This window comes from Vairimorpha necatrix, chromosome 11, assembly GCF_036630325.1.
Source record: "Vairimorpha necatrix chromosome 11, complete sequence".
Taxonomy (NCBI): Eukaryota; Fungi; Microsporidia; family Nosematidae; genus Vairimorpha; species Vairimorpha necatrix.
The window spans coordinates 748956-773120 of record NC_088826.1 but is presented as its reverse complement, the minus strand read 5'-3'; the positions used below and the strand labels follow the sequence as shown (position 1 = coordinate 773120).

The window sequence follows — 24165 nt, the reverse complement described above, 5'->3', positions numbered from 1 at the left end:
TTTTTTGACCAAAGTGGCCCCCTGCTCCTTTTATTTGTATAATTACTTTTTAATAATTATAGAAAATGAATGCTCTCAGCTTCACTAAATCTATGTCCTATTACTAATCTAATAAAATCATCAATAATACTATAACATGTACATTTAACTTTTGAAGTGAAATTCTTTATTAATTATACACTATCTTTTATGTATAAGACCTCGCAAAAGCATATTTTTTATTAAAATTACAAATATAATACTTTTTCTCTTGATGATCAGGTTTATATATATTAACAAATAAAGAAGATGTTACCTTTGTAATATATTGTTTACAATTAAGAATCATATCATATCCAATATTTAAATAAATTGGAAATCATTGTGTGAAATATCACAATGATTCACTGCGTTATATGTACCTACAGTTGTGTAAGACATATAGCATTGTACGCTAAAATAATTATAACTACCACAAAAAACGTATATTTAGCAAAAAGATCAAAAAACTGGTCGCTCTAAGAAATAATTAATTTTAAAAAAGATATAATAAACAGAACCTGTTAATCGTAGACAAATTAAAATCAGATTTGCCTTAATATTTAAGGGAAATCAATTATTAATAATATGCTTGCAATAGAGACAAAAAATAAAACAAATAAGACCTGTTAAAACCATTCAGCTTCAATTACATATACTAGCCCTAATTTATCTCGTATGTGATGATCAGAGGATTAATATGTCTATTTATTCTCCGCTAAAACTAAAGAAACGCCTTTAAAGCCCCGAACAAAAGCAAGGCTGCAGAAAAGTATTGCAAGATGGTTTTTGAAAGCTTGGCTGTGTTGAGCAGACCTAGTCTTGATACGGATCCGGAAGATTAATCATAAACCATATAAGTAGGGTTTAAGAACGTCCAGAGTTGAGATTGGAGACTAAGTGTGTATACTTTATACAATATATGCACAAAAAAAGTCCACCTAATCAAATAGACTTTATTATTTACAATTTCAATTTTTATCTTTATGTTTCACAAGCAAGATTTCAGAAAACGGGATTTTCTTTTTACTTTTTCTCCAAAAAAATTGTTTAAATCAATAAAAAAAATATAATTAAAATTCCGAAAAAAACACTTCTAGATTTTGTAATTTTCAGCTTTGTTTTATATACAAATAAAGAAGATTAGTTTTATACTTTTTGAAAAAAGCTAAAAAACGAGAAATATAAACATAATGAGTTTTTACAACGTTTTTATATTCTATTAGGCCAAATAAGGCTTAAATTGTGTAAAAAATAATAAAATGTTTGTAACTTACACTAATCTCACAATATAAAACTAATAATATAATGAAAGATGTTTTTCTGCACAAAGCACTGGTGTATATTCTATACATCGAAACATGTTTTGTTTGGAAGAACGCCAATTATATCGTGCATTATGTGATTCTACAATTAAATATTTTTAAGTCTTTATTATTAAAAAGTTACATTATTACAATTAACACCATCAGAGATCATTCATATGGTTCAAAATTAAAGCTTATATTATCAATTAATTTCAGTGTTTTTAGTAAAAGAATCCAAAAATTTAAATAAAAAATCCGTAAAATAAACATTTTAGGTTTCAATTAAACTTTTTACCATATTTATTTGATAGTTATGAAATTTTTACGTAAAAAACAAACAAATGATTTGTTTTTTATATTTAAAAATTAAATACATATTATTCTAAAAAAAATGTGCAATAACTAATTTAAAAACAAAAAATCTTATTGAGAACCCAATTATACTTTGTTTACAAATTTATATATTTTCTATTTCATCTATATTTATGATGCCCCACTATGATTATCTTTAAAATGATTGCTGTATTTGTATTTGTAAAGGCAAACAAAATATTATTTGGCAATATTTTGAGGAAAATAGAAAATAGAGACTATGTTTCTATTGATACTATGAAAGAAAAAACAAACGTTACCGTATGTGCATCATATTCCGGGCTATCTATAGCTTTTAAAATATTATGTTTTAAAAATGATCTAAATTTTAACATTGAATTAGAGCGTTTTCACGTCTATATAGAAGAAAAAACTAGTTATAGGATTATTGAAGAAATGGAAGATAAGATAAAAGAAGTATTATATGGCATTGAAAACTTTTCAATTGTATTTTTATACAATATTATAGATTATAAAACAAATCTTAAAATTCATATGTTAGTAGAACAACTTAAAAAATTGAATCTCTTTAGAAGAGTAAAAGATAAACTTTTCAAAATTTGTTACGCAAATATTTGTGGAGAAAATGATAAATTACATAGCATTGTTTCAGAAATTAATCAACGAACTTATGAAAGTAAGTCAAATATGTCACGCTCATCAATTCATTATAGTAATAACTTGTTAAATAATAGGTGTTATGTTATTTTGCGGATTGAAATAAGTAATTTTCTTTATTTTTTTGAATTCCATTTTGATGAACTTTATTGCTTAGTTGAAACAGAAATTAATATTCAAAAAAAATTTAATGATCAAATACTAGAGAAATATAGGGTTTTATTTCCGGGGCTATACGAAAATCTTTATTTTCAAAATTTACGTATGCAAAAAATTCCAATCAACAGTACACTTAAAAAAATTAAAATATTCTGTGTTAAACCATTTGTAATTGAAATACAAGAAGAAAAAATAAGTTTTGTTTATGACATTGTAGAATATTGTTATTGTCTAGAAAATGTATCGAAAAAAAATGTAGAAAATATCTATATAAACAAAATTTGCTTGGAAGAATTCCGAACTTTACTTCATAGTCTGCATAATATGGATAATGTAGATAGTATTATTATATTTTACAGACTATTACAAAACAGCAACAAGTTGGGATTTTTCGTCGAAAAAATTATACGGCAACCAGAAACAGCTTTAAACATATTATTTGCACATTTTTTGCTAAGTAATGACACAATTAATAGAGATGCATTTAATATTATAATTGGAAAAAAGAAAGAAGTAGATGTAAAAAAAACAAAACTAACAAAAAAGATAACAAAGAAGTTAGAAAATACTTACCACACAATTGAACAATATTTAATGGGGATTTGTTTACTCTTGGAAGCAGAAAAATATATTGATGAAAACGACACAGAAGATGATTTACTTTTTCAAACATTAAAGGATTTATGGAGTGTAATTGAAAAAAATGATAACGAAAACTGGTCAACAAATAGCTCTAAAAAAAATATTAATTTAGTGAAGTGTCTTGATCTACTCATTAAAATTTATAATAACAAGTCAAATATGTCTGAAAAGATAATATCTGAAAATTTATGTAATCTAGTTGCATTATTTACGGATTTAAGTCTTATTGATATATATAATCATCCATTAAAAAAAAATTATAAAGTAGAAAAAGCTAAAATTATTAAGAATTTTGAGCTAAATGAAATTGAAATTACAGAGTATAATAAAATTATAAGAAAAAAACTAATGAACATTGAAAAAGAAGAGTACAAAAATGTGGCTGATCTAAAAAAATTAATACGAATACTTCAGAAATCTTTATTAGATAAGAAGTTAAATTTTATTGTACTTGAAGCTTTAGTATGTTTTTTAACTAAGGAATATAATTATGAAACAAAAAATAAACTTAAAAAAGAAGCAAGAATCTTGGTAGAAACTACTTTCAATGATTTCCTATTAGAACTTCTATCCGCGAATATAAACATAGATGTAATAAATGGATATATGGGTAGTTTGATGGATGCACTATTACTGGACTTTAATAAATATGATCCAGGCTTTGTAAGAAAAATTTCATTTAAATTTTTTAATCAAGTTATAATAGAAAAATTTAGGAGCGAATTTTGTGATGATATGAACGAGAAATCAAAATGGGATGTAACTTTTCAGAAACTAAAAAAAATGCTGAATTATAAAGGAAATTTGCATAGTGATAAAGATATTCCACAAATAACTAATGATATAATAAAAATTTTAGAAAGTCAGTAAAAACCGCTATAAAAGATTTCGATTAACAACTTTTTTGTTATTATTTAATATTGTATTATGACATATTTTTCTAGAAAAGTAAATTGTGTTTGTCTTAAAATAAACAATTATCGTTATTGGTATTGATAATCTATCTACATACTTAATTAGAGAATCATTTTATATGTTTTTTTTCCTACAAAATTTCAAAACTTTTATGCCTTGCAGATAAATCTTGTCACATTTGGCATTCGCCTAATGGTCGAAGGTATTGTTTTTTTTACTGGGCAAGAATGAGTTCTGAACCCTGGATTCATATTGTTTCTAATTTCTATTACGCAGTTGGAAAATATTTAGATAATAAAAATGTCCACGATAATATCTAAGATAAAAAAATGTAACTTGTGTGTCTCGAGCCATAAGGGTATTGGCATCTAGTGTAAACCCGCGACATAGGGACGATAACAGTTCTACACTTGTAATATTTAACGATACATAAAAGTATTCGCTGGGCAAAGCTCAGTTGGAGCCCGTGGCTAGTACGCCCATAGATGTTTCAAAGCTAATTAAGAGACTAAACGAATTAAAGCAATATAGGGCTTATGGCCTCAATCATACAAATTTCTGTAACACGGTGACAATAACATGTGAGAGACAAGTGGCCAATGCAGTACAATAGAATACTGGGTTGGTGGTGTAGAGGGTTAAAGAGCCGTGTGAGTTACATATGAATTACAGACATTAGCTAGTATAAAAATGTCTTCCCTGGGTTATTGCAGTAATTCCCGCAAAATATATCCACATTGAGGCCATGCTGGACGCAATTTGGGACATTTAATGAATATTGTTTACCTCTAAAGGCCGATGGATATGGCGGAACTTACTGCTCGGTAAGTTATATAAGGGAGATTTAGTGAGTAAAAATCTCACAGTCCCAGTTTTAAAGGATCGCACCCAAATACTTTGGTTAATATGTTAGATTTCTCCCCGCGCTTACTTGCAAAGAAATAAAATAACTATTATAACATTAAATATTTCAGATTAAACTGCCACATCATTAAAAATCATATAATTTATATTAATACAGCCGAGAAATATTTTCTTTTCTTTGTCCTAATGAAAAATTTGCACAGCAACAATAGCAACTCAATTTCTAAACATACCCACGAGATGCTCATTCTTCTTTATTAAAATAAAAAATTTCATTTTCAGAATTCAAATTGTAGTTTGCTCAGAAAGAAGCATCTTTTAAATTATCTATGTTCTGACAATTTATTGCATATAACGCTACGAATATGATCTAAATACAACACTTTTCAGTTATGTTTGCATGTACTGATAATAAGTTAAAAAAGAATAAATATAGTACATTACAAGTTGTAGTTCCTAAAAATAGTTAAATTTGTGTTTAGAATTGTATATCTCCTACTAGATTGCAAATATATACAACACATAAACAAAGAAAATTTTATAACTAGTAATTACCAACGATGAGGAAATGACAAAAAATGAACATTAAAGCTTAAAATGTTTTCATCATACATTAAATCTATACGTTATTCATATTGATCTTATAATACTATTCCTTTGATCATACAAATTCTATTTTTCCTATAAATAAATACAGAATCAAAATAAAGTATAAAAATGTAATTAAATTACATTTTTATAACGCAAAGGTTTTAGTAATTGCTAAAAAACAAACATATGACTGCTTATTATTCTATTTACATAATAGGACTAACCATTATGATATTTAATTGTAGATACGATTCCACGACTGGTTTATTTTGACTAATTCAACAAAAGTGTTTTATTTCTGTGCAATTAATATCCAATTAATGTTGTCTTATGGGTTTAATTATTTTAAGGAGCACGTCAAATGTATAAATATAAATAATCAAAATATTTGACACCGGGTCATCAAAAATTCGGCTTAAAAAATTAATCAATAAAAACTTAGATTCAAAGTGAAAAAATCAAAAAAATACAAAAAACGTTCGATAGATTTTTCAGCATAATAACTATCTAGAATGTTGTATGAAGTTTTTTAAATGCATCATATCAATAATTATGTTATATTTATATTTTCGAAATTTTTTAAAAATATTTTTAATTGCGAACCAGACTTATAAGTGGTTGTAAACATTCTTTATATTTCATATCTAATACAATTTTTACACACTATGCATTTGTTAGATAAATGATTCCATTTTAAGAATAGATATTTGATTTGTCAATAAAATGGAGAAATTAAATGTATAATTATTTTTTAAAATGATAAATCAAAAAAAATTCTACGTTTCATTCTAATAATTCTAACTTTTATTTTTAAAATGGTGGTTTTAAAATGACGTATAAAATCCAATAAAAAACTTAATTTTTGTATTTAAATATGTTTTTGTATTGCCCTTATTATGCATTTCTTGTTTCTGTATTCTTTTATTGTATTTGTGCAGGCGAATGAATTATATGAAAAATTTAAAGAAAAAATTTTTTCCAAAATAAAAAATGGAGATTATGTGTCTTTTGATATTTCTGGGCAAAAGATTGACATATATATTTTTTCATATTATGACGAATGCAATGAGACTATTTCATTTAGTATTTCTGATGATATAAAAGATTTTCATCCTAATCGCAATAAAGATAGATTTACTTTTGTTTTAAAAAACAAAAAAATTAAGAATATTATCAATGAAATGGAAACTAACATCAAAAAAATAACATCTATACATGATCTTTTCTCAATTACGTTTATATATAATAAAATTCACTTACAGAATCAAAGTATCTTGAAAACGTTAATAGAAGAGCTTAAAGAGATTAATCATGAAAGAAGAATAACCCATGACGAGAATGAGATTTACTATGATAATATTTGCGAAATTAATGATCAAGTTCAAAGATTTATATCTGATATTAAAAATAAAGAAAAAGATTGTATTAAAAAAATGCCAAAGTCCTCGATTTATTATTATACAACATCTCTTAATGGTGAATTTTACATTTGTTTGAATTTAACCATAGATAATATTTGTTATTTTTTTAATTTTTGTATTGATGAAATATATTACTTGGCTGACACAGAAGTCAATAAAGAAAAAATATGGGACGAAGAAATACTTCAGAAACTTCTTGATGTATACAAGTTATCGTACAACAATTTCAAACTCTTTCATGTTAAAGATGAAGTATTACCGATACGATGTACAAGTAACAAAATCCAAATGGGTGACACAACTGACCCTTTTTCATTTGAGATACAAGATAAGAAAATAAGTTTTAAATTAAACAATATTAACGATAAATATTGTCTAAAAAGTTATTTAGATAAAATTGGGAATGAAGGATATATTAGCAAAGATGTTTATATTGAATTTAAAAAGATGTTTGATATTATAACCAACACGAAAGATGTTAAGGGCATTATAATGTTTCATAATTTGGTAGTAAATAATAATAGAATAAATTTCTTTGTCGAAAGAATTTTAAACAAACGAGGATCAGCTATAAATATCATGTTTAGCTATCTATTATTTTATAAAATTAAAATGAATCCAAATATTTTATATGATATTATTGAAAATAAAATTCTTAATGACACTATTATGAAAAAAATAATAAAAAAGATATCAGAAAAGTTGAAAACTATTTTTTTCATAAATGATTTATATCTAATAAAATTTTGTTTACTCTTAGAAGCAGAAGAATATATCAATGAGAATGAATTAAAGGACGATATATTATTTAAAACATTAAAAGATATTGGTAGTCTTATAGTAAAAAGAAACAATAAAAGCGAACACAAAACAAATATTTCACAAAAAAATATTAATTTACTTGAAGTTTTCAATGAAATAGTAATTATACATAATGGGATTCATGATCTGTATAGAAATGAAGTTAGAGAGAAAATTTTAAATACTGCGGCGGTTTTTACTGGAAGCAGTACAATTGATATTAATGTTTATACCTTGAATCTCTTACATAAAAATTATAAGGTTCAAAAAGATGACATTATTAAAAAGTTAAATATCGAATCAACTATGGTAGATAAAGATAATAAAGAAATATTGGAAGAACTAAATGAAATTGCTTTAAAATATAATAAAAAACAATAAAATATTAAATAAAACATATATAACAAAAAAAAAAGTTGAAATTTTTTAACACGTTTTAGGTTGCCTTACAAATAATCATCAACAATAAATAGAAATGTCTTGTATAAATCTGCACTTCGAATTATAACATAAATCTGATACATTAGTATAAAAGAGAAAAAAAATTAAGTTCGACTTTAAAAATATACAAAATGTAAGCCATGTTTTTTTAAAAACCTCAAAACCTTAGTGGATTATTCAAAATTATTATATGTATAATTACAAAAAAACCTTTTCGCATGAAAATATAAAAAAACTGATAGTAAATGATAATTTACGATATTTAGAAAAGAATTAGAAGCTACAAAAATTTAAATAAATATTTTTAATCCAATGATTTCGTTGAATGGTATGTAATTTAATCTTATTCGATAAAATTTTATTGTTTTTTTGTCTTTTCTAGAGTAAATGTTAAAATATTTATAATAATTATTTTAAGACATATTCAACTTCTCCAATATTCTTTTCTATATATAATATCAAAACTTTAAAAAGCAATAATTTGCATCAATATTTATTTTGTTGCTTAATGTTGTTACGGCATCGAAACAAACACTATAACAATTTTCTATAACACTTATCTTTATGATATAGTAGGGGTTTCTGTAATTTATTACACTAGCATTGGTCCAGTTCGCCCGGTAAAAAACACCATGCACGTTTTCTTATTGTTAAAAAAATCTTTGTCCTTTTTAGTCACGCATTCTGTTTCTTCCAAGAAAAATTTTGAGACTATTTAAACATGAAATATTTAAAAAAAATCACGACGTTGTTATATCTTTTTAGTACACACAATTTATATATTTTTAAGTTTTAAATGTTTTTCATTGCTTTGATAACATGTTATATACATTTGAGTATTAAAGCCTTTACATTTATTTTACTTAAATGCATGTTTTTTTGGTTTATTGTATTATATGTCGCGTATATTTTTCATATAGCGAACTAAGATTAATGATTGAATCATTTTACAAAAAGAAATATTTATTTTCTGCAATTACACCATTCCACGCAACGATGACATTAGCCAAATAAAGCCTTTTTTTTTATAATCAAATTCGCGTTTTAGTTAACCGTATTGAAACGACTAAGAAAATATTTTGTAAATGATTGATGATACAAAAAATATGTTTTATTAAAATAACAAGACAAATAATAGTATGTGTTTGTTGCATTGTATATGTAAATTACTATTTTTTTTTCTTAAAATCATGATATGAAAAACTTAGAGTTTTTTGTATATCATCACATTGTAAGTATTTAAATACAAGAATAAGAATTAAACAATGCTTCTAATATCGTTTACAAAACCTCAAAATACTTACTACGTATTACAAAACATATCATGTTTTTAATTATATAAAATATTTACATGAAGTTTTTATGATTTTATCCATTTTTTCCTCAGATTTTCATTCAAGTTGTATCAATAATTACAAAACTCTTCAACACCATACAGACCATTCTATCACATCTACAACCGACTCAAATATCAAAGAATTATAAATTTCAAACAAGGTTTAAACGTGTTAGCCCAGATGAACTTAATGTTCTTTAAAACACTATAGACAAACATTTAACTAAGTCCAATGACGACTATTATTTACTTCTCAGAGAATTAATTAAATCTATTGATACTTTTGAAAAAAATTAGAAATAAAAAAAAATTTACATAATTTTCCAAATATTTTCTTCAATAAATTAAATTTAGATAATAAAACTATTGCCGGTATAAATCTAAATAGAAAATTTATTCACGACAGAGGACTTAGATTAAAAAGTTTCAGTGAAAATTATATATTTTCGATTAATAAAAGTCTTAAATATTACAAAATTATTAAAGAATAGATTGGTTTTTACGTTTTTGTGTTTGATTTTTAAACTTTAAGATTTTATAGCTTACAATACACACAATTCGCATGATAAATTACATTTTTGTCATATAAATAAACAGCATCAGACTTATGAGCATTGCGTACGAATGTTATTATTTAACATTTCGCTTTCTACAATGTTATATCATACAAAACAATGTTTTAAAGAAAAAAAAAATAAGTAAGTAAAACTAATTTGGATTTTGTATTGATAGAGTTGAAAAATATAAATAGATTTTATGAAATGTTGATGATATTTAGCTTTAAAGATAAAATAATTAGTTTAATTGAATAATGTATGAAAAAATTAAATAAATAAATTTTTTAATAAATTGAAAAGTATTTACCATATACACGAAACATTCATAGTTTATATAGAAATATTTGTTAAAAATGGAACACTAAGCGTATTTTATTTTTAAAATCGTTATTTTATACACTAATATTTCTACGTGTTTTATTTAGTATGAATCGTCTATTTTTGTTGAAATGCAAAAAAAACAGATTTATTTTATTAATTTTCAATGGAATTTGTTTATATCGTATATTTAGTATTATGTAAACCCCTTGTGTACGACACTTATACAAAAATAATTAATACTCGTGTTTATACTATAAATTAAAATACGGGTTTTAAATGGTTATAATCAGTGAAGGAGGGGGTTTTAGAACAAATATAATCACTTTAATATGCACAATTTCGTTAATATCTTTAGTGAAATCACTAATAAATGTAATATATTAACAATCGATTTTTAGATGTACGGGCATAATTTACCAGGTTTCCTATGTAATGATGTTTATTTACTAGTAGCCATATTATAACATATTGATAAAATGCCATCAAGAAAACGCAAATAAGTTTAAATTTCATGTAAATGAATTGTATCCTGCGAGATTAGCTATATCGATTTATAATTGAGGCCTTAACCCCAATATAAACACCCACAGGCCTGCTATATTTGACTTAATTGTAAACTGCATATGGAGATTATATAATATATGTGGTTTTCTAATTTTGTACTACATTTATAATTTGAGTCCCGTTCTATCTCGTTGTGTGTTATTTCTTGCCAATACAAATTACTTCACTTCGTATTGATATTTAAAAGTTTATTTATCTTTACCTTAGATCATAAACAGTTTTAATTTGTTTTTTTTCGTTGTAGTTTACAGTATGATGTCAAAACTCAGATATCCCTAATTAATTTATTACAATAATGTTTTTTTACATTCTAACATTAATTAATTATTGGTTTCTATTTTACTTTTGATTTTATAAAAGTACAGAATTGTATGTCTTGTCACATCATATGTAGCTTTAGGCTCATATTAGTTAGTTCGATTATTATGTTTCTTTATTTTTTAAACTCGGTTAAAAATCTTATTTATAAATTCTACACTAAATTTCGGCACTTACGTGTCGCTCAAGTTATATTTGTTCTACTATATATATATATATATATTTCGCCTTATAGAGTCATAGAATATTGGACCAATTTTTTTCACCTATATGGAAATTTTTGAATATTAATTTTATAAGAATTTAACAGTTGACTATATAAATAGTATTTAGTTTACTATTGTATAATTTTTTGTATAGATTGTCTCGCTTTTCACATGTAATTTATCCACATTAGTTACTTTTTTGACATTTTAAATCAGTTTCTACAGATTATAATTATATTTTATATAGGCATTATAAAAACATAGTGTGTCGATTATCTGCACATTTTTTTATTGTAAATATCCCATTACATCTCATGGTGTTTGTAGCTCCAGTATTTAAAGGCATTAGGTTTTATATGAAAGCAACTATCTTGATCATATTTTAAAAAAACTTTCAAATATGCTCTATTGCTTATAATAAATAAACATTCAGATTATTTTTTTTAATATTCTTAATTAAATTTACTAATATAAATTTTTTATTCAGGTCTAAGAATACGCCGGCAGTTATACCTATATTATGCATATCTGCTTCCAATATAAATAACCGTTAATATTCGGCTTGTTTTTTCTCAATTATATTACTTCAATTTGTTTAGATACTCCACTACGTCATTAAAATAGAACGAAGGTTATTCTAAGTATAATATTATACCATATCACAGTTTTCAGTATTCTTTTAGTACTGGTTTATAATATAAATATAAATAAAACTTTATACTACTTATAAATCTCCTATCTTTTTTTTTATATTATAAATTATTTTTAAGTTTGATCACGTTCTAAGCGCGACTTTTGATTACAATATAAGTATTACATACTCAAGTATTACTATTGACTTTTTTGTACACAGAACACATATACTCGTAATTTTTTTATTAATATTTTGCATTTTAAAAATTTTTAAATTAGTATTCTAGACATTTTTTTCTTTTTAAAAATTAAGCACTAGAAAGGATGTTCATGTTTTTTACTTCACTTTATCCATCAGGTGCCAAATTATATTATGTTTATTACAGTTTGTCTTCCTTAAATCTGTCAAGTGACTAATTATATCCATTTTACTTCAAGAGTGGAATATCTTCTAAGTAGATATTATTATCTTACTATTATTCGACATCCTCATACAAAAGATCTTACTATGCTCCGCCTTATTTTACTTATAAGCCACATCATCATATCTCATTATTATAATTTGTCTCCTGGGAGTTCGGCCCTCTATATTCCTATAATCCAATCTTCCAGTTTCTTTTCATATTTATGAGATCTCATCGTCATGATCTAATGTTCTATATCTATATAAGATACAATATTACTGGTCTTAAAAATATGATATTCTCAAGTAAATATCTCCATATATCAACTTGACATTAATTTTATAATACATTAGTCACAATATATAAATATTAAATGATTCTTTATTTGTTTGTTACACGTCACCAATACACACATATATTATCAATATAACATTAGTACATAAAATACACTCAATATATATTCCTCTTTACTTCTCTCTCTTTTTTAATATGTCATCTCCCCATCTTCATAATACACTTCTATATTCTCTAGTCTCTGTTTCTTATCTATTTTCTCTATCCACTCATTTCTTATATCTTTATTCCTCCCATTTTCTATCAAGTGTGTCAATATTGATATTTGTTTTATTCTGCTCTTATTCTCAAGTAGATTATTGAGTTTATTTCTTATTATCTTCTTACTTTTCTCTATTAGATTATTTATCTCTTGGATCCTCTTACTACAGTTCTGTGGAGTGTCTATTAGTTTATTAAGCATGTTATATTTCATTTCTGTATCTTTGTGGTATTTCTTGTTCAGGGCGAATACACTGACTCTGTATTTTATAAGTGTATTCAGGGAGATATCCTTGTACTGTAAGAGTAGGGGATTATATTTCATAATATTACTCTTCTTAAGAGTATTAAGGAATATGGCCGAGAATATTGAGTCATCAGTAACAACCGCCAGATTGTCATTATTATTACATGTAGTACTAGATATATTATCTTTTTTACATATTATATTAATTCGATGGTGTATGTATGAAACCAGAATGAAATGACACATTTCTTTCGCTATCTTCTTCTTTTTCTCAAATATATTCACTCTCTTCTTTATGTCTCTACTAAATACCCCCGTACTGATCTTACAGTATATCTTCAGTATAATCCTGAAGATATCCTTCTCTGTCTCTTCTCTACTAGTGAATATATTTATCTTAGTCTTCTTCCTACTTATCACAGGAGCGAGTGTGTACTTCTTACTAATAAATGTCTTCTCTACCCAGAGACCAATGAGGACTCTCTTTATGTGATAGTCCAAGTCACCAAAGTGAATCATCTTAGGGGACATAAGAGAAATCTTCCTATCTTTTACTAAAATATCTTCATTATCAAAGAGATCTTTATTCTTGAAGTCTACTAAAATACCATTAGTATCTCTAATATCTCTAATATTATCTCTAGTATGTCTAGTAGATACATCTTCTTTACTAGTAGTAGTAGATGTTTGGGTTAGTTGTATGTTGGTCTTATTACATAGACTTATTAATTCCCTCTCAGATAAAAAGAGTAACTTGTTGATCAATGACGAGTCTATCTTCTCTATAAAACACTTAGAGTAGATTTCTATCCCTTTGAGTCTCAGCTTGTCATAATACGTGTGTAAGAGACAGAAGCTTAAGAAGTCAGTAGAACGAGACAACAAGAAGAATCTATAAAGATTATTCTGAGTATAAGCCATCTTTATATTATCAAAAAGAGATAACTTACTAGTGAGAGACAAATCAGATGTATTTAGTACATCATCAAAAGTAATTAATTTATAATAACCCATGAACTCTTGATAATTTTTAGATCTATGAGTATTATTAGATAAGCCTTGCTTATTTTTATTATTGTATAACTCTTTAAGTGTCCCTAATATCTTCTTAATTTGTTCTATATTTAAATATTCCTCAAACTCTTTATTATCATATAAAGCATAATTATACAATATTAATAATCTACATATCTTCTCTAATATCATTATAGTCCTATCACACTCTAATTCCTGTATACTAATATCAAGTCTAATAGATCTAGTCCTATTCTCAAGAAACTTATAAGACTCAAGACTGAAGTCACAGAACTGGAGGAGATAATCAAGGACACTAGTCAGGACACTGATGGGTCTGACATCCTCGGGGAAAGCCTTGCTTTTCCCGGCTGATGACCTGTTGTACTTCTTCACTAAAATGTCTCTCTCATATTTATTGACATCTCCCCTTAGAGTCCTTTCTATGTACTCGAAGTGGGGCAGTATTCCTGACATGTGCCTTTTATGACTCCCGAGTACTCAGGCTTCTCTTCTCTTTTCTGTAGGAGATCCCTGTAAATATATTCTAAGTTCATAAAATGGGGGTAAGAAAATGTCCCACTGTAAATAATATTGATGTATTGTATTCATTGTAATATTATGTTGTTATAGAATTGTATTGTGACATACTGTATTACATTGTAATATAATGTTGTTATAGTATTGTAGTGTAACATACTGTACTCATTCATCTTATAATATATGTTCAATCTTATTTTTATCTTTATCCAAAATATATAATTTTTTCTTACCCCTAAAATGCATAAACATATTGTGGTAGATGCTTCAAATCATGTAGCAGGGAAACTCGCTTCTAAAATAGCCAAATTCCTCCTAGAAGGCCACAAAGTCACTGTCCTCTGCACTGAGAGATCTATCCTCACTGGACCCTTAGACAGGAGTATCCTCAAGTTCAAATCATTCATGAACAAGAGATGCCGAGTAAACCCAAGGAAAGGGCCTTTTCATCATGTTCTCCCTAGTATGAGATTCAAGAGAATTATAAGAGGAATGATCCCTTATAAATTCCATAAAGGGAAAGAAGCCCTTAAGAACTTAGAGTGCCATGAAGGGATACCAAGTGAGTTTATAAATTCTGAGAGAGTCATGTTCCCAGAGTGTCTACTGAAGTACTGTAATAAACCAGGAAAGAAGTACTGTCTCTTGGGGGAATTATTAGTGAAATTTGGGTGGAAACATAGTAAGATAGTTAAGGAATTGACAGATTCTATACTTGAGAAGGAGAAATCATGGGAGACTACTAGTGAGATTGAGAAGATAGTGGAGAGTAAGGAATTTCAAGATGAATTAGAGAAGAGACTCTTATCACTTAAATAAATAATATCTTAATTTATCATATTATTTACAATATATTGTATATATTAATGTTGCACACGCCAATAATAAGGACGATCTTTATATATATATCTACATGTATAATATCTTTATACATAATATCTTTATACATAAAAATTTGTTATAATCTTTATACATAATATCTTTATGTAGTTTATGTTCTTTTCTCACTTGAGATATTTTTTTCTCTTTTTGTTTATGCTGTTTTTTTTTCTTTTATGCTTTTTTTTCTGAGTTTGTTTGTTTGTTTCTTATGCCCTTTTTATGATTCATATCCTCGCTGCTAAGATCTTCTGTTTTCTTCTTATTCTTCTTTTATTCACTGTATGTGTCTTCTATATCCCTATAGGATATCTTATAAGTCTTGTCAGTGTCAAGTGGTCTATAAAGATCACTAGTGTCTTTTCATACTGTCTCTGGGAAATATGTGGATGGATATTTAACATGACATATACAGTAATAGAAGAGCCCAATAAAGATACAGATGAAACTAATAAATCTAATATTATTGATAAATACTTGATTATTTCTAATCATCAGGCGGCTTTAGATTTTATGATCTTAAATCATCTCTTTCCATCTCATGGCACTCTAAAATATCTCATAAAATCCCAGACAAAATATTACCCGATCTTCTACCAGATAATAAATCTACTAAAATTCATTATAGTATCACGAGATTATAATAAAGATAAACACAATATAAAAAATATAATAAATCTACTACTAAATAATAAGATAAAGAATAGTATAGTAATATTTCCAGAAGGAACAAGAATGAACAATATAAATCTAAAAAGATCAAGAGAATATATAGCCAATAAGAACAGGAATAATCAGAACATACTATTAAATAATGTACTATACCCAAGGCATAAAGGATTTGAACTAATACATGAAATATTAGTAAAGCATAAATATAAAATAGCAGATCTGACTTTTCATAATATGAATAAAATGAAATTATGGGAAATATTCTTTACATCTAAGAAAGGAATAATAAAATATGATCTGAGGATAGTAGACATAGAAGATGTAAGAGAACCAAAGGAATGGTTAGAGGAGAGTTTTATAAGAAAAGATCGAATAATAGAGAATATGAAACGAGGGAACTAACAAGAACATATCATATGTAAAATAGACCCCTTAATAAATGGAAAGAACCAAAATCAAAAGAGACAAGATCAAGAAAGATCATGAAGATGGAAAGATCAAAGACAAGAAAAGAACACATGACGATAAGATCAAAGCCAAAGAGGAAAGTAAAGACAAGAAAAGAACACATGACAGAGATGATAAAACAAAATACGACAGAGACGACAAAAAAGTAAAATATGAAAAAGATGATAAAAGAACACATGACAAAGACAACAAGATACATATAAATACATATGTAGTAAACAATCTCTCATATAAAGAAACAGAAGAAACAATAAAAGAACGCTTTAAGAAATACGGAACAGTGGAAAATGTAAAACTCTGCTATACAAAAGATCAGAAATTCATAGGGAAGGCAATCATAACATTCAAAAACAGAGTGAAAATAAATGAAGAAATTACACTGGGACATAAAGTACTAAGAATAGAAAAACTAAAAGAGAAAATAGTAAATGATAAAAGAATATTCATATCAAGAATCAATAAGAATATCAGTATCTTAGAAATGAGGAATATATTTAAAAGTCATGGAGTAAAACCAAAAGATATAAGATGTAGATATGAGACAGAAACGAAAAGGAATAATGGGTACTGTCATATAACATATAATACAGCGGAAGAAGCGAAGAAATTTGAAGAAGAATGGACAAGATTCAAGGGAAAACTAGGACAAGAAACATACTACGAATATGCACAAGAAAAGATCAAAAAGCGAAATAAAAATTAAATTATACTTAAAATTAATTCTTTCTATGAATGTAAAAAGTACCAAAAAAATCTACTTAATACTAAAATAATCATTGTATAAATATCCTCCACATTATTATGAAATATCAAAAATTTTAACTATTAGTTTATTTATATTAGCAGATCCCCGTGCACTTCATCACCGAAGACATTTCCAGCCTCTATTCCGAACAGTAACGGACGGAACTCACAACTTCTTCCTTTTAATATGACTGTAATTCCGTCTCCTATTTGCTGTAGAATATGTTCGAAGTCTACTATTAATTTCCTTGCATTCTGGTCGATTATATTTTTAATTAGCACAACTTCGTCTTCAGTTAGTGAAGCGAACTGCTTACAGAGTTCTTCCTCGAATTCTTTGAATAATTTAACTAATTCACGCACTCCATGGTTTTTATTTTCCTTGACGATTCTTTCAATTCCTGTTCTCTCGGCTTGTGCTAACTTCTTAAATGCTTGTGGTGTATTGATGAAGTCTCCTCCGAAGTTTGTATCTACAATGGCCAATACAGACGCCAATGGCTGAATTAATGGAGTGACCACAGTTACAGCGACTAATGCAGCAATATCGGCTAGGAATGAAGTCTGTGCAGAGTTTACTATGTTTATTATATTTTCTAATAACTCATCATTTGTTAAGGCTATAAGTCCATCTACATCCCTTAATATATTCTTATTAATTTCTATAACTACGTCTATTATCCTTTGTTCTAATTTCCTTACGTCTCCTGTTACAGCGCAGGCTTTACTTTTTATAATTAACGAGAGTCCTTCTAATAATTTGCTTTTTACTTCTTCCGCGAAGAATTTAGACGCTTTGTTAATCTCAAATGCACCTTGTTGGATGACTGTGCGTATTAGTCCTATAATTTCACGGAGATCTCTACGAACTACTTTCTTTATTTTGTGGTGCCTCCGCTTTTTTAATAATACTGGATCGCAATGTGGCTCGCATACAGTAGAGCAATTTACTTCTGGCTCACATTCGTATCTAACAGTCTCTGTTCTTTTCTTTACTGGTACACATTTTGGTTTACATGCATTACGCTTGTGTTTTCTATGTCCCATGATTCTATAAGTCCCTACGGGTTCACATACCGGTTTACAGACTGGTCTTACGTGATGTTTATTTTTGTATTCACTACAGCTGCTGCTGCTACTACTACTACTACTGCTGCTATAACTGCTATGTTCACTATGTTCCTTGCTTTCAGATGAATATTCTACTTTTTTCTCGCAGACAGGTTTGCATTTTGGCTCATACCTTACACGTCTCTTTTTAGGAACACAGACAGGTTTGCATTTAGGCTCCCATTTATGTTTATAATTAACTTTGCGGTGGTGTTTCTTTTCTTTATGAACAGGTTCGCATACAGGTTTACATACTGGCCTTACTTTTTTATAATCATTTTTTTTATATCCCATTGCTCTATACTCGCCTTCGTCTGATTCGCTGCATGATCTACACACAGGCTTAGAAGATTCTTTACAATCGACATAATATTTCTTCTCATGATGTCTATACTCATCAGAAGAGGACGATGATCTACTATAGCTGTATTCAGTTTTATGTGATGAACTATCTTCTCGTACTGGTTTACATTTAGGCTCCCAACGTCTTTCTTTATGATGTTTATATTTTGGTCTGCATTCTGGTTCCCATTTTTTATACCATCTTTGTTTACATTCGGGCTCCCATTTATTATACCATTTCTTATTGCATACTGGTTCATATTTAGAATACCATTTGGGTCTACATACTGGTTCACAATTTGGATACCATCTAGGTTTTTCTTTCTCATAAATTCTTCGTTTTACAAATGGATCACACTTTGGTTTGCAATAAGGTTCTTTCTTCCAGCAACGGTTTACTTCTCGATTTTTATATGGCCAATTAGGAAATCCGGCAACCTGATAAATAAAATCTTCAAGTTGTATTTCTGTTACGTCATCTTGTTTCTTATCTACTTCGTTGTCTTGATTTGATTCACATCTGCTGTATTTTATACAAGCACTGCTTAGGAAAAGAAGAGTCTTAATCATATTGATATGCTAAGAAATTTTTTTTATTTATACTTTTAAAATTCATGGAACGTTCTAAAATAGTTTGTTTTTTGTTTAAACAAACAAACTGTATAACTTAAGATAAAGCTTAAATGTCATATGGCATAAATTTAAACTAAATAATTAAAATCTTTAAAAAAGTACTTAAAATATTGTAGGAGATATAACTGTAATATATGTATTTCTATGATATCAATGACCTGTATTATGTATATATTTAATTTATTGCATATATTAACAGTTACACTGCAAAAATAAAATTCCATGTAAATCAATAAAATAATTTTTTTAATTATAAGCGCTAAATTAGAAAGTAACATTTTTTTGAGTTTAATATAATTTAAAAACTTTTTGATGCTGTTTTTAATTTAAAATCTGATATATATACTGAGAAGACGCCCCGTTGCTTAGCATTGACAAAGTGTTAACATTCAATGATTCTCTCTCAAATTACGTGGTTTAAGAAAGAAAAGTTGCGTTTTATAGTCTTTTCAAGACTGCAAATAAAATATGCGATAAAAAATAGTTAAACTGTAAAACGTTTAACAAAATATGCATTACGCTTTGCCATAATTTTCTATGATTCTACTCAGTTGTAAAAGCTTTAATAAATATAGACGTAATTAAAAAAAAATTTCATAAAAGTACTACATACTATTTATATCAGACATCTTACTCTAAATTATTTTATTGTCGTTGAAAATCAAAAATTTAATGTTTAATTTTTACATAATACTTATATCAGACGTCATAATATAAATCTTCTCATCGTGGGTATATTGAAAATTATATGTAAAAATTTTTAAAAAATTAATATTAGACTTTAAATTGCATATTATTTTTCGTTTTATTAGTATATAAATTAATTGTTTTTTATTTTCTATATTTTCTGGTTTTTATATCTCTTAAATCTTGTTTATCAATATGTAAAATACCTATTTCATCATTGAATTCATTCTTAGTTATATTTTTATTAACTTTCTCTTTATTCCCCATGCTTTTTTTATATGTCTCCTCGCTACATAGAAATTTGTCTTCCATTTCCAGTTCAAAACATGGCCCCACATCTTCAAGTTCGTTATTTTCCAGTATTCTACAATATTTAATTATAATTAAGCCGTTATATTCTGCTATAACCCAAGTGTATTTAATATTCTCTATACATATTTTACTACTTTTCATATTAAAAAAATCTATAAAGAAGTTTGATAATCTTTCGTCTTTTATGTTTATCAACATTATAGCGTATTTCATGTTTAATTCTGCGGGTACAATTCCCTCGTAAGATTTCTCATAATTTTTTATTTTAAGTTTTAGCATGTCGATGATTTCGTTATTAAAAGATCTCCCCATGATAATATGCTTACTAGTAAATGTAATAAATAATTTAGTATCATGTTTTTTTAATAGTTGTTCTACAATAGAATACTGTTTAAATGGATCAGATAATCTTTCTCTAGTTAGAGTAGTAGTATTATTTCTTATTTTCCCAAATATCTTTTGGATCTCTTTATGTTTTTTTGTAGTTAAAATTGATAACAGTTCGCTTCTCTTAGACATCTTTGGGGATGAAAAATATTGAATTCAAGAAAAAATTGGATTTCAATTTTTTATAATTTATGGTTTAAATTAATAACGACTATTAGAAAATAACGGTAAATTAATTTTGAGATTTCAAAATTCAAAAAATAAAATTTATAATGACCTTTATTTCTTTAGTTTTATCAAAAACTGCAAGCAAATGACTGCTAATCTTTTTAAAATGCGGCCTTTGGATATTTCTTATTGTAAAAAAAGAAGTTTAGTTTTTGCTAAGTAGGAAGCTTTATCTCCTTATAGTACAATATAAATAAAATATATCTCAAAATTATGAATATAATCGAGATGTTATTAATCTCCCTCCTAATGTTTCTTTTTATGTTTTGACTGCTTCCTCTTGTGAGAGACGCAGAACATAACAGACAATAAATGAATTTAGCTATTAAATCAAAAGGGAGCAGTTCTTTAAGCTCAGACTATAAAATTCTTTCATAGATTTAATAACTCTGATAAATAATGATTATATAAGATTATTATAAATATTTAAAAGATTATTATAAATATTTATTGTTTATATGAATTTTTTATGTGTTGATAAGGTGGCTAAGATTTATTATTAGACAAGTCTTATTGACTTTTATAAGATTACACAATAATAAAAGAGCAATGGTGAATCTACATTTATGTGTCTCAATTATTAAATATTTTCTTTTTTTACAAAATGTTTATTATTTTAACAACAAATATCTTTTTTCATTTTGATTATTTACAATCCCCAAGTTATGAATAATTTTTCTAATATTGAAGATTTATTTAACACAATTCCATCTACTAAAATCTCCATTGTAGGAATAAAAAATCAAGTCTTAAATACCAGTGCTCTAATTACTGAACCAAGATACGATCGAGTAATCAACAGGTTTATAGACACTAAGCCTTTTAAGATCCTTGACGCCCCTGGTATGATAGACGACTACTATCTCAACCTTCTAGACTGGAGTAAACAAGATATTCTTAGTATTGGTCTCTCTAATTCTGTATATACTTTTAATTACTCCAAAAGCGAAGTGTCAGAAGCTTATACTGGTGATGATCTTATTACCAGTATAAAATCTAATAATAATATTTTATCCGTTGGATTAAATAACGGTAGAAATATATTTTATGATATTGAAATGAATAAAGTCGTAATGTGCAGAAAAAATCACGATAGCAGAGTGTGCGCCCAATCTTGGAATGATAATTTATTGTGCACTGGCGACAAATCGGGGAAGATAATCGTCAGCGACGTAAGAACTAATGAATATGACGTATTACTAGGCCATAAACAAGAAGTTTGTGGACTAGAATGGAGCTCAGATAAAAAATATATTGCAAGTGGCAGTAATGACAATGACATACGAATATGGCACAATAATCATATCTATAAAACTCTAAAAGACCACAAATCGGCAGTAAAAGCCTTGGCTTGGTGTCCATGGAAAACAGGAATCTTGGCATCAGGAGGCGGAACTAAAGACAAATGTATAAAAATGTGGGACATTTATGACGGGAAGAAGATCGGAGAGACACAAGTAAATTCGCAAGTCTGTACATTGAACTATATTCATAAATATAAAGAACTAATAAGTTCACATGGATATGTTGACAATAATATCATCTTATGGAAAGCAAGTACAATGAAAGAAATACTATCATTCGGGAAACATGACAACAGAGTCTTACACACAGCACTAAATCCGGATAACACGATATTAGCCAGCGTGGGCGGAGATGAAAATTTAAAATTCTGGAAAATTAGTGACAAAACAAAGAAATTAGTAAAGAGAGCGAGTCTGGGTGTGAGATAAAAAATAAAATATTTAAAATTTAACCTGAAAAATTATATAGAATTTTTCAATTTATATTATGCATGAAAAAGTTGGGATAAATCTATGATAAAAATCAAGTTTACTTGGGAACTAAAAACTCAACCATTGATTCAGTATAATATTCAAACCAAATATACTAAACTTGCCTATGCAGCAAGCTCCGCCGTATTCATAGGACTTTGGCTCCAGGAAAAACAGTTACCATCTTTGTCAAATTGTAAGCAGATAAAACGACAAATATAATCATCTGCACGGTGTAAATAACCTGCGGGGAGTCATCATCGTACTAAAACAAAACCTTTATATTTTTTACATTTCGCACGCGCTACTATGATACCAATTCTGCATTTTCGAGCTACGTCTAAAACTCGTCTCACGCAAAAAATAGCAAGTATTGAAAAAGTTTGTCTAAATAGGAGATACGAGTTCTCCTGCTCTACTTCGTCTAGTCTCTTCATTAGCTTCTAGGACATTTTTCTATAGCGCACTATCAGGCGATTTTATACCTCGTATAATAATTTAGACATCTAAATTAGATTTGCCAAATTGGTCCTGGCATTAGGTGCGATTTTAAATTCCATGCAAATCTAATAAAAATATACGTCACGAGCTAGATATATCGACCTAACGATCCGATGGCATATTTCGTCATTAACGATGTAACACATCTTTAAAATGGAGAACTTTTTTGTTGCTTATTGACAATAAAACTCATTCTTTATGTATCAGGACATTTATTTGCTCATTAAAAGGAACACATATACTGTGTAGTTATTGCGGGGGAGTTGCATTTTTGTAATCCACTTTTTTTTTGAAAAAAACCTTTTATATGCCCAGAAAAGCGAAAGCAACATGCTTACCGGGCTGCAAAATTCTATCATAAAAACGTTTTTCGACAACTAAAAGAATTAGGCATTCTTTTTGTTTTTTTTGCCTTATATTCACCACAGCTTAATAATATTGAAGATTTTTTTTATGATTAAATGAGAGGTTGTGCCTACGAAGTTTAAATAATACAATAGAAACGAATTTCGAACGAGTTCAGAATATGATTTTGGGTTATTGTGCAATTGATTCACCCTATCATGGTATGATGCTAAAAATG

General features: G+C 27.1%; 9 protein-coding genes across 10 annotated transcripts; 6 read left to right on the top strand and 3 right to left on the bottom strand.

The window, feature by feature from the left end:
• Nucleotides 1-1823: 1823 nt before the first annotated feature.
• Nucleotides 1824-3986, top strand: VNE69_11134 (uncharacterized protein; the record flags this gene model as incomplete). Its single annotated transcript, XM_065475044.1, has 1 exon — nucleotides 1824-3986. The coding sequence occupies one exon, from the start codon at nucleotides 1824-1826 to the stop codon at nucleotides 3984-3986; it is 2163 nt and encodes a 720-aa protein (XP_065331116.1).
• A 2396-nt stretch (nucleotides 3987-6382) lies between these two features.
• Nucleotides 6383-8089, top strand: VNE69_11133 (putative SP-containing protein; the record flags this gene model as incomplete). Its single annotated transcript, XM_065475043.1, has 1 exon — nucleotides 6383-8089. The coding sequence occupies one exon, from the start codon at nucleotides 6383-6385 to the stop codon at nucleotides 8087-8089; it is 1707 nt and encodes a 568-aa protein (XP_065331115.1).
• A 4883-nt stretch (nucleotides 8090-12972) lies between these two features.
• VNE69_11132 (SAC3 family protein) lies at nucleotides 12973-14861 on the bottom strand (the record flags this gene model as incomplete). 2 transcript variants are annotated; one of them, XM_065475042.1, is made up of 3 exons in its annotated part: nucleotides 13901-13909; nucleotides 13951-14754; nucleotides 14796-14861. In XM_065475042.1, the coding sequence occupies 3 exons, from the start codon at nucleotides 14859-14861 to the stop codon at nucleotides 13901-13903; spliced, it is 879 nt and encodes a 292-aa protein (XP_065331114.1). The 2 variants fall into 2 exon arrangements, with proteins under 2 accessions (XP_065331113.1, XP_065331114.1); XM_065475041.1 differs by having other exon boundaries at nucleotides 12973-14754.
• Nucleotides 14862-15084: 223 nt separating this feature from the next.
• On the top strand, nucleotides 15085-15663 carry VNE69_11131 (ribosomal protein uL13; the record flags this gene model as incomplete). Its single annotated transcript, XM_065475040.1, has 1 exon — nucleotides 15085-15663. One exon carries the CDS (start codon nucleotides 15085-15087, stop codon nucleotides 15661-15663), a length of 579 nt encoding a protein of 192 aa, XP_065331112.1.
• A 282-nt stretch (nucleotides 15664-15945) lies between these two features.
• On the top strand, nucleotides 15946-16797 carry VNE69_11130 (1-acyl-Sn-glycerol-3-phosphate acyltransferase; the record flags this gene model as incomplete). Its single annotated transcript, XM_065475039.1, has 1 exon — nucleotides 15946-16797. The coding sequence occupies one exon, from the start codon at nucleotides 15946-15948 to the stop codon at nucleotides 16795-16797; it is 852 nt and encodes a 283-aa protein (XP_065331111.1).
• Nucleotides 16798-16834: 37 nt separating this feature from the next.
• On the top strand, nucleotides 16835-17566 carry VNE69_11129 (RNA-binding domain-containing protein; the record flags this gene model as incomplete). Its single annotated transcript, XM_065475038.1, has 1 exon — nucleotides 16835-17566. The coding sequence occupies one exon, from the start codon at nucleotides 16835-16837 to the stop codon at nucleotides 17564-17566; it is 732 nt and encodes a 243-aa protein (XP_065331110.1).
• Nucleotides 17567-17697: 131 nt separating this feature from the next.
• Nucleotides 17698-19629, bottom strand: VNE69_11128 (putative SP-containing protein; the record flags this gene model as incomplete). Its single annotated transcript, XM_065475037.1, has 1 exon — nucleotides 17698-19629. One exon carries the CDS (start codon nucleotides 19627-19629, stop codon nucleotides 17698-17700), a length of 1932 nt encoding a protein of 643 aa, XP_065331109.1.
• Nucleotides 19630-20523: 894 nt separating this feature from the next.
• Nucleotides 20524-21210, bottom strand: VNE69_11127 (ribosome production factor 2 RPF2; the record flags this gene model as incomplete). The annotated part of the gene is made up of 1 exon (XM_065475036.1): nucleotides 20524-21210. The coding sequence occupies one exon, from the start codon at nucleotides 21208-21210 to the stop codon at nucleotides 20524-20526; it is 687 nt and encodes a 228-aa protein (XP_065331108.1).
• Nucleotides 21211-21971: 761 nt separating this feature from the next.
• VNE69_11126 (WD40 repeat domain-containing protein) lies at nucleotides 21972-23039 on the top strand (the record flags this gene model as incomplete). The annotated part of the gene is made up of 1 exon (XM_065475035.1): nucleotides 21972-23039. One exon carries the CDS (start codon nucleotides 21972-21974, stop codon nucleotides 23037-23039), a length of 1068 nt encoding a protein of 355 aa, XP_065331107.1.
• Between the last annotated feature and the right edge of the window lie 1126 nt (nucleotides 23040-24165).